This window comes from Carassius gibelio, chromosome A8 (genome assembly GCF_023724105.1).
Source record: "Carassius gibelio isolate Cgi1373 ecotype wild population from Czech Republic chromosome A8, carGib1.2-hapl.c, whole genome shotgun sequence".
Taxonomy (NCBI): Eukaryota; Metazoa; Chordata; class Actinopteri; order Cypriniformes; family Cyprinidae; genus Carassius; species Carassius gibelio.
The window spans coordinates 26,381,048-26,397,049 of record NC_068378.1 but is presented as its reverse complement, the minus strand read 5'-3'; the positions used below and the strand labels follow the sequence as shown (position 1 = coordinate 26,397,049).

The 16,002-nt window shown below is 33.1% G+C and overlaps 2 protein-coding genes and 1 long non-coding RNA gene across 3 annotated transcripts; all 3 read right to left on the bottom strand.

Annotated features, from left to right (window-relative positions):
• Window positions 1-569: 569 nt before the first annotated feature.
• Window positions 570-4,439, bottom strand: zdhhc12a (zinc finger DHHC-type palmitoyltransferase 12a). Its single transcript, XM_052604999.1, has 5 exons — window positions 4,168-4,439; window positions 3,126-3,262; window positions 2,958-3,053; window positions 2,709-2,875; window positions 570-1,265 (listed from the first exon to the last, which is right to left on the bottom strand). Exons 1-5 carry the CDS (start codon window positions 4,289-4,291, stop codon window positions 950-952), a joined length of 840 nt encoding a protein of 279 aa, XP_052460959.1. The 5' UTR covers window positions 4,292-4,439; the 3' UTR covers window positions 570-949.
• A 998-nt stretch (window positions 4,440-5,437) lies between these two features.
• LOC128019047 (uncharacterized) lies at window positions 5,438-7,412 on the bottom strand. The gene is made up of 4 exons (XR_008185047.1): window positions 6,873-7,412; window positions 6,719-6,784; window positions 5,894-6,030; window positions 5,438-5,780 (listed from the first exon to the last, which is right to left on the bottom strand). It is a non-coding gene; the product is annotated as an uncharacterized LOC128019047 (long non-coding RNA).
• Window positions 7,413-8,402: 990 nt separating this feature from the next.
• LOC128019043 (calcium-binding mitochondrial carrier protein SCaMC-2-A) lies at window positions 8,403-15,763 on the bottom strand. Its single transcript, XM_052604998.1, has 10 exons — window positions 15,469-15,763; window positions 14,782-14,908; window positions 14,604-14,691; window positions 14,116-14,227; window positions 12,321-12,479; window positions 11,634-11,786; window positions 10,771-10,881; window positions 10,518-10,685; window positions 10,276-10,426; window positions 8,403-9,522 (listed from the first exon to the last, which is right to left on the bottom strand). Exons 1-10 carry the CDS (start codon window positions 15,625-15,627, stop codon window positions 9,338-9,340), a joined length of 1,413 nt encoding a protein of 470 aa, XP_052460958.1. The 5' UTR covers window positions 15,628-15,763; the 3' UTR covers window positions 8,403-9,337.
• Window positions 15,764-16,002: the final 239 nt, after the last annotated feature.

The window sequence follows — 16,002 nt, the reverse complement described above, 5'->3', positions numbered from 1 at the left end:
CAACAAAAAGTTACATTTCTTAAAAACGCCCATGGCTTTAATACAAAAACGTCCCTGAATCATGTAGCTCCAACAATAGAAGTCGGGCAAGCAACGCCAAGGTCATGGGTTCAATTTCTACAAAAGCATAAATTAATAAAACATGTAGTTTGAATTCAACGCAGTTGCTTTAGTGTAGATAGAAATAGACAAAACTCTTTAAGTAGTTAGTGGTTCAGCCTTTTTGACATTGTACACAATATTTTAAGTATGCCAAACCTCAATTAATTTGCATGTATTTTCCAAGTAGCTTGTGATATACTGGATAAGAATAAGAATATTAATATATAAAAAAAAAAAATCAGACAAAATATTTTAAAGCTTGAACTATAGAAAAGTGCCACTAGTTTATAATCATTTTATTTATATATATTACCCAGGACACACTTTTAAAATCAGGATACCTAAAATGTCCAGCTTTTCCACAATGGGAACCCTGATTCTTGTTCAAAGGTGAATAAAACAACAAATATCTGGATTTGTAGCTTATTAGTATTCTCACGAATCCCGAATAAACAGAAAGCTTCATAAACAGCTCAGAACTACCTTTATTCACTGAAGCATTTTTTTTTTCAGGCTTATAAGAATCATTCATTAGCAAAGTCAATAAATATTGTGTGCAAAACATTTATTTAGTCACATATAAAATTAACTACTTATGCAAAATAAAAAAAGCAAGATTTAAAAGAATCTCTTGGGAACCATCCCTCATTATATATCATGCAACAAATGAGTAGAAAACATCCTTAACCCATTTATAAAGTAGATACTGTACATGTTCCCTGCAGATTTACTTCATAAATGTTGCAAATAACCACCTCACATCAGTATTAGTAAAAATACGGTCTAAAGAGACGCTCAATAAAACATTCAATGTTTCTGTGGACTTCTCCTTGATGATAAAATCGGCTCATTTAGCCCCGTTGGTGTGTCTGATGTAGATCCTCTCCCACGCTACTGTCCCACAGACGCAGCAGAAGTCCCACAGGTTGCAGACGAGTCCTCTGTCGAACGGGTTCTCCTCCGAGTCGCGGTGTTTGAGGTACAGGATGCGCTGGCGGGACATGAACTCCCAGGTGGTGCTGTTCACCGAGGCCAGGTACAGGTGGATGCACAGCAGGAGCAGCACCACCACCGAAAACACGGCCGTCAGCGCAAACGCCCCGAGCAGGAATCCGTTCTTAGTGAACCACTGCTGCCAGGTGGGTGCTGAGACCACGCCGGACCTAAAACACATGCACTTTAGTGTCATCCACAGTGCATTTGATGCATTATTAATAACTGAACCCTGCTGGACTGTAAATAATCAGTAATGAGGGGAAAGTGCTAATCAGCTTAATAAATAGCTTCTCTGGGATCAATGAAGATAAGGCACTGCTTACATTAGTGGTTTTCACTCTTTTGGTTGTCACAGACTCCAAATATCACGATCCTCTTGAGAGGGACTCCAATCCATACATTTAAATTTATAAACAAAATGCATTTTCATATATAAAAAATATGAATGTTGTTAAAAATGAACTATAAATGTGATATATCTCCTGCTCACTACAGTACTGTGCTGACAGATGTATCATTTATTTCAATCAAATTTGTCTGTTTTAATCAAAATTGATTTATTATTTATTTTAATCACATTAATTAATTATTGAAATACAATTATCTATTTATTTGAATCATTCCTAAAATGTTTAGTTATCTATTACTTACTTATTTAAATTAAATTGTATTTATTTATTTTGTATCAAAATGTATTTATTGTTTATTTTAATCAAACATTATTTATTTTAATCAGTTTAATCACATTCATTTATTTATTATTGAACCAAAATTATCTATTTATTCATTATTTATTTTGTTAATCACATTTATTATTTAAATAAAATTATCTATTTATTTGAATAATTTCTGTTAATTTTAGTTATCTATTACTTATTTACTTTTAATTGTATTTATTTATTTATTATCAAAATGTATTGGTTTTGTTTTACTCAAACATTATTTATTTGAATCATTTTATCACATTTATTTATTTATTATTTAAATTCAATTATTTATTTATTTAAATCCTTCCTGTTAATTTTAATCACATTTAGTTATTCCTTTTTAAAATCAAATTCTATTTATTTACTTTTATCAAAATGTGTTTATTATTTATTCAAAAAAAATCTTTATTTATTGTATTAATTTTATATATAATTTAATCACATTTTATTTATTGACATTTTTTAAATCAAAATTTATTTGATTATTTTTTATTACATTTATTCATTTATTTCAATAAAAATTATTTTACAATACTATACTTTTTTTATTTTAACAAATGTAACTCAATTTGTTAAATGTAAACTACAGCGGTATTTTCTCATCTTATTTCATATTATTTATTCATTTTGACTGTTTGAAAACCCCTGGCATAATGCATACTATTCTATAAAAATATATAAACTCAAAACATTTCAATCTAAACATTGTCATCAAGACCCTGTTACACTGTTTAATTCACAGAAACGGTCCACCTTGGAAATAAATGTTTATAATATGTTATATTACATTTGTCTTAAAACATCTTTATATGAACTATATCACTTTTACTAAATTATCCAGCCGTCTGATCAAATAATAGGATGTTAAAAGCACAGAAAACACATGTCCTGCTCAAGACTCACCATGAAGCCTGTAAACCCCACGATACAGCCACAAACTGCACACACAGGTACAGCAGAAACCACTTGTGATTCCTCTCTCCAACACAGTTGTCTATCCAGGGACAGTGATGGTCAAAGCGCCTCACACAGCACTTACAGGTTTTACAGTGCCTGGCCCTCATCGGTTGCTGGTTCACACAGAAAGAGGAGAGAATAAACAGATTTCACTGGAAGGAACTTTAACGTGGAGCGTCTAGGTTAATGAAGTACCAGTTTAAAGCAGTAGCCACAGCGTCTCTGCTTCACAGAACTGAGATCTTGAGGAATCATCTTCTCCAGTTCTTCATTACTGTTCGCCGACGTTCCCTGAAAGAGCCCAGATATCTGTTATACTTTGAGTGGGATACTGTCTCATACAGACGTTGCTTTCAGAACTACCTCTGTGTCGCTGTCAGACAGAACGAAGCCAGGATCCATCAGAGACACGGTGAAGTACATCAGTACAGAGAGCAGCACCACGGAGCTGAAGACCACCGGCTGGAACAGATCTCCTCTCTCCTGACACTTACGAAGATCTGCACCAAAACAGGAGTCTTTAACACTTCTCTCTTAATATGTAAATATATACTATTATATATATTATATAGAAAAATTAAATAAAATATATAAATAGAATATTTGAAGTACTTTATATATATACACTGGTTCAAAAGTGAGATTTTTTAAGTTTTACAGAAAAAAAATATTATTACAATTTAAAATAATGGTTTTATATTTGTAGTTATATAATATTATAAAATATAATTTATTTCTTTGTATTTTCAGCATCATTACTCCAGGTTTCAGTGTCTATGGAATCATTATTAATATGCTGATTTATTACAGTTGTGCTGTAATATCAAAAGTACTTATATATATATATATATATATATATATATATATATATATATATATATATATATATATATATATATATATATATATAATTTTTTTTTTTTTTTTGTGGACCCTGTCATACATTTTAAAGGATTCTTATAATAGTTTATAATAAAAGAGTAGCATTTATAAAAAAAAATGGTATACCCTACCATTCAAAAGTTTATGGTCATTAATAATTTCTTCCTTTCTTTTTTTTTTAAATAAATGAATGTTTTTATTCAGCAAGGATGTTTTAAACTGATAAAAAATGATGATAAAGACAGGTTCCAAAAAAAATTCTGACTTGATCACAGAAATAAATTATATTGTAAAGTATATTAACTTAAAAATCATCATTTTAAATGTTAATAATATTTTACAGAATTATGTTTTCTATATTTTTTTGTCAAAAAAAATGCAGCCATGATGAACAGAAGATACTTTTTAAAAGCACTTTAAAAAATCTTTATTATTATTATTATTTCTTCAAATACAAATATAATTTTAATAAATGTAATATATTTGAAAACACACACACACACACACACACAATGAAATTTACCTGTGTTGTGCAGAAAGAGCACTAAAGTTGTGATCCAGGTCAGAATCACATGAGCAGTCCGAACTAAACACCCGGATTTAAACATGTTCTTAAACATCCTTCGTCTTATGAACATAAAAACCATTTAAACATAGCTAGATTCTTGAATATACACGTACTGTCCTATGTGTCCTCTTATCATAAATACATTAACATACAGTAAAACATTTTAAACTAATTTTAGAGATAGTATGTTTTCAGTCCTCTGGTTTTGTTGTGTTGACATTTCCGGGTCTGAGCAAGTATCCCAGAGTGCAGTCTGGACGATGGGGCGGGGCGACACGTTGGGGCGGAGCGACACGTGTCGCCCCGCCCACCTCAGCGGTTATTGGTTTATGATTAAGATGAGCTTATTGGTGTACAGATGAGTGACGATTTTACAGCTTATTGGTATAGAGAATTATGACGCTAATAGCAGGATTGGAATGCGGAAGTAGACACTAAGATGAATAAACTTTTAATATAAATTAAAAAGTGAATATACATGTTGTGTTTTTGCATTTATTGTTGCATTTCCACAACATCCCGTATAAATACAAAGAGTTTTGGATTACGACGAACAGAATAAAAATAAATGGTCTACTCCCTCAATGGCTGTAGTGTAGACGCTACCTCGGCATTACTCGCTGGTTTGAAAATGACACGGCAATATTATGCCAAGTATGGTTATGTAGATACCTTGATTTATATATTCAAATAATATATACATACATATATATGTGTGTGTGTATATATATATATATATATATATATATATATATATATATATATGTGTGTGTGTGTGTGTGTATGTGTGTGTGTGTCGTGTGTGTAACAAATTGTCACCAGTCTCTGAACGTCACCAATAATATTCTGAACATTCCCTTGGCCCCTACGAAAATTTGCTATGGTTCTGCTACAGTAACTATAGTAAAACTATGGTGTTTTTATAATTACAGCTCACAGTAATTAATATGCCAAAAAATATTTTTACTACAATAAATCCATGGTTACTTTTTGGAAGGAAGGAACTATACAGGTTCTAAAGAACTTGCCCAAAAACACTTGTTACTTTCTGTTATTTGTTTTCTGAACTGCACTACTGAAAACCTCATTAATCCTCACAATCCCGTCACAACTAAATTAAGAATCCATTATGAGCAATGCATAGCAAATCATGTTATCATCAAATATGAGAAACCTTAAAGAATGATAGACTGATGTAAATGACTGAAACCTGTTGTCATGCACGTGTTTTCCATAGCTTTTTTATTAAAACATTATACAGTGCAAAGTTTAACTTTAAATTACATCAATTAATAATCAAAACCAGTTGATCTCAGCCCATTCTCTATTTCCCTTCAATGAACTTAACACACAAATGTGTTTCATGCCGCAAAAAAAAAAAAACAGTCCTTGGAACAAAATCCTGTGTAAACAAAAGCCCAGAAGATCACCACGCCGGTCTCTTCCCTGTACCCTGGTGGGTTAAACTTGGAAAGGGCTCTGCACTGCAAGCATTCCCTGATGCTGTACATCCGTCTGAACTCGTTCCGGTCAGGAGACAGGAGGACAATTCTTCCAGTTGGCCACAACTTATAGTGTAAAGACAAAATACAGGAAAGATAATAATAATGATAAAAGAAGTTTAACAGCCTCGTACTACAAAATTCAATTGGAGAATGAGCATTAAACCGGGAAATCTTACTCTCTAGCCAGGCAAACTGTGCCGCTTTCCGAAAAACTTCGGAGCACAACCCTAAACCATCTGCAAACCAGAGAAAGTGTCAAATATGCAGAGTCACCCGCCGACAAAATAACTTCCCTGAGGATTTCCAGTGGAAGCTGTTGAATCAAAAACATACATAGGTTTATTTATATATGTATATAAAAGTTATTAAGCATTATATAAACACTGAATACAGACAACCTTGCTTTAAACAAACTCTCATTAAAAACTCTATAGATTGTTGTCACAACTGCATACTCATTCTTTTATAATAACACTAATAAAATGTTAATATAAACAGTACTGTGCAGAAGTATTAGTGTTAGTATTTTCACATTGAAAAAAAAAACTGTTTTAAGACAATTATTTATATCTTTTGCTGTTGTGTGTCAGTAGGATATATTAGTTTACATTTCCACACATTCATTTTGCCATTAATTGTAATAATCCAGTGATATATTTGTATATATTTGTATGCATGATCCACATGAAGATCTTTTACATTGAATATAAATATTTCTATCTTATATGGTGAACAAAATCCACATTAGATCGCAAACAGAAGTTATTTAAAAAACTTGCTGCTGTCTGAAAATGAATTAAGCTGAAATGTTTTTAAATGTCTTTGATGCTGATGTTAACTGATAGTTACATATTAAATAATCCACAGTATTGACCAATATAGTACTTGTACATAATACCAATTTCACATCTGAACAACTATGTAGCTGTAATAACTAAAATACCTCTGCATGTACACACATGTAATTATTAGTTCTTAATGAATGTATGTGCACAAATAACCTGCTTTGCTGGACTCTGCCTGAAGACATGGTAATTGGTGAAGTTCCTCCCCTCAGTGGTTGAGCTCTAAAAGAACAAATGTCAAGAGGTAGGTATATTGCTAGATATAGTACAGAGTAATGTTTCATGTAGCAACATTCAAACAGCTACATACATTTGCGGAGTAAAGCTGTCCAGGAGAACAGAACACCACCACCTTCTGATCATGTCATCCTGAAAAATAATAATAATAATAATAATATACACACAAAAATCATGCATGTCTGTTCAAATAACTTGACAAATGTGATGCCATACCTCTGTAAAATCGAACCTATGAACTAAAGCCATGTACAGAGTGTACTGTTACAATCCACAAAGAACAATAAAATGAGCAATTTATAACAATTATTAACAATAATTATTCAAATTGAACGTACCATGGATAAATAAATGATCGAACATCGCATTTCATATTATAAGATATTTACACAACCACTTTTACTCACCTCAAGCAATCAACGGAATAGCGTTATTACTCTGCTGCTGTAGTTGCCACCGTTCTGTTTGTTTCAACGCAAACTGCCCCCTGCTGGCTCGGAGGAAAATGTCAAAGGCGGGGAAAACAAATATGGGCGGGGCGACACGTGTCGCTCCGCCTCGAAGTGTCGCCCCGCCCCATCGTCCAGACTGCACTCTGGGGTTACTCGGTCTGAGAGGTTGGTTGGATTTCAAAATAAAAGTTTTTTTTTTCGAGCGGGATTTCAAAATAAGATTCCATAATAGTTCTAGAATTACTTGTTTTAAATGTCTTGTTTTGTTTATAAGTGTACATAAAATTGTAATTTTATTAAAGTCACGTAAAATGCCAATACTGTGTTAAACATTGTAGAAAGAAATAGATAGCATTTCAGTGGTACATAGTGTTTTGAGCTGCAGGTGGCAGTGTGCAGTCAATGATCAGGACTGTAGTTTAATTTAGTTTAGAGACCGGATCAAATCTAACTAGGACTGAACCCGTGTTTTTGTGTAAAAAGTTTTTTTATAGAATTATTTCCAGAATAAACTAAAATATTTGTATTATAATATTTAAAAAACATTATTAAATTATTAATCATATTATTGAATGTATAAAGTATATATATATATATATATATATATATATATATATATATATATATATATATATATATAGACACACACACACACACACACACACATATATATATATATATATATATATAATATATGATTTTTTAATTGACTTATTTCCAGAATAAACTAAAATATTGTAATAAAAAAATTTCAGATATTTAAAATATTAAACACTTTGAATCTATAGAATATACACACATATATATATATATATATATATATATATATATATACACACACACGTTTTTTTTATGGACTTATTTCCAGAATATACACATTTTATATTAAAATATAGAATATATTAAAACATTTAAATGTTTAGAATATATATATATATATATATATATATACACATACACACACACACACACAAGTTTATTAAAAGGGATTTATTTTCCAGAATAAACTAAAATATTTTAATTTAAATATTTAAATTGTTTTAGATAATATTTAAACACTTTTAAAATCTAATAAAAAATAAAAAATAAAATAAAAAAATCACTAAAATTTAAAAGCACTTCTTAAAATCAAAAACACCAAAACAACATACTTTGAATATTAAGTTTTTATTGAAAAAATAAATTACATTTAAGGATTTATAAAAAAAAAAAAAAAAAAAAAAGGATCTAAAACCAAACTAAAATAAGAACATCTCTGAAACAAATGCTGCTACAATGAAAATCTGACATCAGAATCATTAATTCCCAAAAACCTCTTAAAGCCGTTTCCAGTGCTCCGGATAGAGGCTTTTAACCACATCAGAAGAGTCTCAAACACAAACCTGTGCATTTATAAGGTGAAATTAGTGTTCTCAAACCCCCCAAATACTGCAATCAAGTTAATTTATTTCTCAAACATATGGTCCCCTTTACAAAACACTCACACCCTCTGACAACATTTACATCATTGCATTGCATTCACAACTGACTAGGGCAATTAAAGTGCATTCCTTTTCAGATCAACCAGACATTATATTAAGACAAAGCGGAGAACATCAGTGTGCAGATTTAAAATAACCACAATTAAGATTAAATTAGACAGCAGCTGAACTACTGAAACGCTCTCTGTGCAACACATTCATTAAACGCTCGGATGCCACAACATAAATACGTATCTGGTTATAAAGATGTATAAATATATTACTTCAGTCAATACAAAGCAGCATTAGTCAGAAAAAAGGCTTCAGTCAGCATGAAAGAATGCATTTCACAATAGTTTGTAGCGTTGATTGAGTTGCATTGTCTGACTGGATCATGACAGCACTTGATTCTTCTCACAGTGGCACATGTATATGACAAAATACACGCACACAACGGTCACATGAAATCGAAAAACACTGGTCCCTGATTTCAGCTTTCAAACTTCTTTTTTCCCCATTTTAGAATACTAAATAAATACGGAGACGTTCCTCGCTCACATTCACAGAATGAGATGGACTCCACACCTCAAGGGTCAGAAACCTTGAGATTTACGCCTCGTGTCTGTTCATCTTGACTGCACGCCTAACGTCGACTTGATGTTCTCGTACACGACGTAGCTGATGCTGACGGCCGGGATGACCTTCAGGAAGTTTGGGGTCAGGCCCCGATAGAGACCCGTGGGGCCCTCGGTCTTCATGATCTGCTTGAAGAGTCCCGTCATTGAGACCTGAGACGAGCCTTCAACCATAGCTGCAGAGATACAAATTAAACCATATTTAGCAAACCAATGCATTCAGATGCATTATAAACTAGGGCTGCTCGATTATACTAAAAGTCTTAATCATAATCAAAATTGAGAAAATTATTATTTATCATGATTTCTCATAAACCTTGGAAATATCGTGCATCCAAAAGAAACCAAAACAAACACCTTTCTAGCAGTGAATTTACTTTAAATATATATTAAAATAAAGATTAAACCAATAGGTCCACAATAAAATTTGAAATACTTAAATACATTAAAATGCATTATTATATAGAGAAAGGTATATTAAATGTAAAAGTGTATATAGATAAAATGTATATAAAATATTCTATAAAAACAATGTGTACTGTATTAATATCAGGTAAATATTATTAATAAAATAAAATGCATTAAATATAAATATGTTTGTATTAAACAAGAAATTAAATTTATTAATATAATAAATATTAAAGTGTATTAGATGTTATATAAAATTAATTAAATGTATTATAATTGTTATTATATAAAATACATATTAAAACATTAAATTAAATGCATTAAACAAATGTTTGTATTAAGTAAGAAATTAAATGCATTAATATATTAAAAAATATAAAAATGTATATCAAATATCATAAAATTCATTATATAATAAAAATAAATAAAATGCATATTAAATAATAAAATGAATTAATTTGAAATAAAATGCATTAAAATAGATGATATTATTTACAGCTATTGTAAAGTGTAAACCTCACCTTGCGCCTGCATGCGTGTTCGTACGAGCGCTAGCGGGTAGCTAGCGAGTTGGCCGCACGTACTGGAAACCGTACCACAACCTAGCAGCACAAACACACCTGGATGCGTGTTCTCCGTGCCGTAGCGCTGAAGCCACGAGTTCTTTAAGGTCTATCAAGAGCAAAAGAGGAAATAAAGTGAGCCTTCTCCATTCACGAGTGACAGCAGCAGCGATGGCTTTAGTCTGTGTTCCTCTGCTCACCTCATACACGGCCAGGTCGATGCCAGCGTACGGGATGATGCCCAGCATGTTAGGGACGTATCCTTTGTAGAACGCCGTCATTCCCTCGCCCTTCAGGATCTGTTTGGCACAGTCTGAGATGCCCTTGTACTGGCCAGTCTTTCTCAGCGCCAGACGGGTTTTGAGGACCTGAACAGAACAGCATTACAGAGGTTTGTTTATTAAAAGCACGCCAGCTTCATCTTCTGAATTACTGAAATGGTGTAGAGCTCACCTCCATGGGGTAGATGGTGCTCTGGGCAAGGACTCCTGCCAGGGACCCGGCTACGAAACGCTCGCTGATCCCCAGAGGAGCTTCCTGACTGCTTCCCATCAGACGTTTGATCTGTTGAGGAAGAAAAGTGGTCTTGAGTGGCATTTACACACGGAGCAAGCACGCGATCAGCATGTGTTTCCCCATTAAGTGTGACTATGCAGTAATAAAAAGTCTATAAAAAATTAAAATCAATTAATACAAACACAATAGAACTATTACAGTGATAATAAATAGTATAATAATATTAATAATAATTTACAGAATGGTAAATTACTTATATTTAAGACACGTTCCTTGCCATGATATTTTGTCTTATTGATACACTTTATAGTTTCTTGTTAATATTTTGAATTACATTAAGATATTGGTTTTCATTTTAGTTTTAATTAAAATTGCAATAATTTTTAAGCAAACATTTTGGTAATATTGTAAACGACAAAATATATATCTGTATATTTTATATTTTATATATATTTAAAATAGATTTTGTTTTTTAATTTGAGTTTTTATTCATCTATGCTTGAAGTTTTAGTTTATTTAATTTTAATGATCTTAGTACTTCCATTTAAAAATAATAATAAAAAATAAGAGATGATGCTTTGGCAGTCAGCAAATACGCATCTATAAAAATAATTATTTCAATATTCAGTTTAATTTCAAGTAATGAATCTTTTATGATTTTAGTTGATGATCATAAGCCTGTTTCTTCATTTTCAAACATTAACCATGAAGCTTTAATTTGGTAATTGCTTTGAAAAACAAACAATATTTTATCATTAGGTTTCTCAGGTCATAAAAATGCATCACTTCTGGTTTATTACCTGCTCATAAGCCATGAATTTAAGGGCCGACTCGGGTGCGATTTTGAGGATGTTGATGCCGTTGCCCCTCCACAACGAACGCATCCCTCCTTCCTTGATCATCTGACCCAGACCACTCATGATACACATGTTGCTTCCGTGATATCCGTGCACCTACAGCAGAAGAACCAACAATATAGATATATATATAATATATACAATAACAATCTAGATGATCAGAATGGTGTCAATATTAAGAGATGATATCTTACGTTTGACTCATTCAACTAAAATTAGAGCAAAGTTAAATACTTCGGAATATTTAGGTAAAAGGTTTTGACCCGGATCATTGAACTATCAAAGTCCGATTGAGTAACAGCTGACGTAAAACATGACACAGATCTTCACTATCGCTCGGGACGTGACAACATCGAACACTATCTCGTATCGGCCAATCAGAGAGCAGCACAGAGGGTGCGCTTGACTCCTGGGATTCTGATTGGTCGCCTGACTGGACTGTATAAATATTCAGAGTCCAGATGCTTTCACTGATGAACTGCTCTATGACTCTCTATGGTTGTGAAACCAGTTTGCACTTCGATTAAAGGGACATTCTTGTGTAAATAAAACCAACTCACTCTAATCTCCGGGCTGTGATTTTGGTGTTTTGAAGGCAAGTCTAAGGTGTGTGTGTGTGTGTAGCTGTACCTGCATGAGGACTTTGAGTCGGTCGAGGGGAGCAGTGAAGGTTCGGGAAACGGCTCCAGCTCCTCCACCGGCGACCAGGTGTCTCCACCACATCCCCGTCACGTGCTCCTCGGAGGTGAACTCATCTGGGACCGTCATGTTCTCTCCCACATCGAAGATCTGCAAACACACAGACCACCAGCATGATTAAAGAAAAGACAACTGACAGTAAACACAGTTAACCAATATAATACACCGTTCCCAGCAAACAACAACCACACTCCAAAAACCAAAAAAACATTAAAAAGTCATAGAACATGCTCCAATAAATCGCTTGATTTACATGAAATACTATTTCAGTCTAATTTCATGTTTAATTCAATGTGTTACTTCCCATTAATTGTTTGTGAAATTTGCGATCAATTTAAAAATGAAAATGGTTTCAAAGCAAATCCTACAATGTAAAAAATGTTTTAAATTGTAAATAAAATACAATGAACTAGTTTATTGTGATTTGTTAAGTTTATATATACTTACGTAAAACATTTTTCAGATTATTAATTTAAAAAAGAAAAAAAAAAATGTTAATGTTTCTACTTACAAATTGTGATACTTGTCATTTCTTTGTAATTATTTGTGAAATTTACTATAAATTTCTGACTGAAAATAGTTTTAAAGTAAATATTACACTAAAAAATATAAACATATTTCGAAGTAAATCAAACAAATTTAATTATTGGAGTGTGTTTTACTAGAAAATACCATTTCAGTCTAATTGGACATTTAATTAAATCTATTATTTGCCATGTCATTGTAAAATTTGTTGTGAAATTTACTAGGATTTTGAGTGATTATTAGAATAATTTTTTTTTATGAAACAGATTTATTGCAGGATTTATATATTTTTTTTTTTACAAAAAAAAAAAAAAAAACCTTTCTGTATATCTACTTCAAGTTTTCACTTTTCATTCAGTGTGTTACTTGCCATTTCTTTGTAATCGTTTGTGAAATGTACCAGCAGTTTCAGAGTCTCAATCATTTCTACACCAGATTTATTTCACCAGTGGTATTCCACATATGTGCACATATCAACTGCAAGAGAACTAAAGAGCAATGACCCTGGCAGGATCAGCATCAGCGTGTGCGTCAGTCTGACCTGATCAGTGACGCTGACAAAACCTAAAACTATTTCAGGGCATCATTTGATTAAAAAAATCCATTGCTGACTTTACAAACTCATAAAAAACTGATTGCAAACTGGTGTCCCCTGCATCAGACATCTCCCTGTGCACTGAACTCTGAATCTAAAGTAGGTTGTTGATATTGAACTACACAAAGTCTCTAAATCATCTAATTGAGAGTGTCCTGAACTGTTGCATAAGAAGGTATCGCACTAGTAGAACATATTTGAGTGCTATGACACTTGATTTGCATTTTTAATGGATGGATATATGCACAAACTCTGGTGAACATATAAATAGCAGGATTCTCTAGAGACAGACTAGTTAAGATTTAGTATCTGCAAGGTTATACCTATTAAACTGGACCCCGTCCTAGATCACGGTGTTCCAGCGGGACTGGAGATATTTTAGGAAGTCACATTAGGACTGTCATCAAACATAAACCAAGCCAACGCTCGGAACCATCCTAAAACCTAAACTAGCATCATTTATGCTCATTTCAAGGAATCTGAATCAAGAAAAGATTTGACATCTTTTGCAGTCGACACAACTAAAGCAGCTTCTTCTAAACAAGCTTTGTGGGTTGTTTTGAAGGATTCGGACTAGTGTTAGTTTGTGTGGAAGAAAACACTTACAGTCGAATGTTTCCAGTACAGGATGATTTCGGGAATGCTTTCGGCAGGCTGTGATGTTGGGGACTTCTTCCATTCATTCCAGTCAACAGTCATTGTGCCATTTTTGTCCATGCTGTGAGAGAAAACGGGAAATAGTATGGAAAGAAGATCATTTAGAGTCAAGAAATTAATTCTGTGCTTTACAGTAAATGTCAGAGATGATAAAAACTAAGCAGAGACTAGGTCCATTCAGAGATAACGCATTTATACAGTCATAAACAAAGGGTTTGCACTATAATAAACTCCAGTGAAATGATGAGTCAAATAAAAGCTAATAATGCAATTTTTTTTAATTTTTAAAAATGATATACTCTATTATAAACCAATAAATAATTAAAAATAACTTTTGACATTTCTAAAAATTGTAAAATAATTTCAGCACCATGATTATTATTAGCCAAAGCCATACCATAAAACATAATTGCATTTTTATTAAAACAATATTTCACCTCTGAAGGACTCTCTCTGCTTGCTGGAGGGAAATATGCACGCCGAGATCTTGCAGCGAGTTCACAATGTCTTTGGCATTCACTTGACCTGATACGGAACAGATAATCAAATGTCAGCAATTTTAATTCACCAAGATGTGGGTTTATAATTCTGAGGTATTGCATTAAGGTATAATACCAGCAATCGTTCTGTCCAGGCTTTTAAAGACCAGCTTCAGGTCTTTCTCGTGGTCTTGGAGGTAGTGAACAAACTCTTCAAAGTCCAGCTGTCCATCATGCGCTTTCTCTTCATTTTTCATGGATTTCTGTGGGGAGGGAATTGAAAATGACAATTTAATGCAAGAAAATCCAATGCATTCCATCTGGAAACTATTGCACAATCAGTAGAAGTTAGTGTGTGAATATCAACACCAGGCAAACTAGAACAGACGGAAAAAGAGCGACTTCTAACTGTACAGAACAGATAAACTGCGGGAGACAATAAAAACCTCGTTCAAATCAATTTAACCACTGACACAGACAGAATATTGACTCCTTAGACTCCCCTTTCATTGTTATTACTGAATGCATTCTCAAGAACATAGGTTCATCAGATACTCATCCAGATGATAAACTTACAAATCTGTCAGTTCTGATTGTCTAGTGGCGCCACACATATTTTTCGTGCTTGGAAACTCCATATATGGTCAATTTGAGCGGAAGCGCGCGCATCGCGCAGGAAAGAGGTACGTGCAACGGAATTGTCACGCGTCAAAAACGTTGAAAACTTTAATAATTTAGTAACTAAAGTATTTTTTAGTTTAATCGGTTTAACTTGAGTTAATTTAGAGTGAAAACGTGTATATAGATGGCTAGATTCTCCTACCTTACTCCATTCTCGGTATGTGGAGAATTCCTTCGATGGCAGAAGGACGCTGAGAGACTTGAGGGACTTCAGCTCGGACGGTAATCCGTGAGATTCAAAATAGTCCACCTCGACTTGATCTGAATTATGGACGGGCACATAAAGGCACAGGCACAGCATCTTGAAAATAATAAAAGTCTTCGACAATAAATAAATAAATAAATATCACGAGAACACTCTCGCCAGATGGCGATTAAACGTTGGAATGCCGGTTACTCGCGCGATCACGTCGAGAAAAGTCCTTAGACACGCCCAATTGAGGACTCTGATTGGTCAGTGCCTTTTAAATAGGTTTGAACGTCAGAGTCTGAAGGTCCAATCACGAGTGAAAGCAATGCTCGTATGTAAATAAACCCCTCCTCTTTTACTACGCACGGCGCGGACTGAATGAGCTGCCAGAACGATCAAGTGACATGCTGAGTCATAATAATGTCACAATTTCACAATGTGAAACTCCACAGAACACAGGGAAACCGGTTCAGACCTGTAACATGT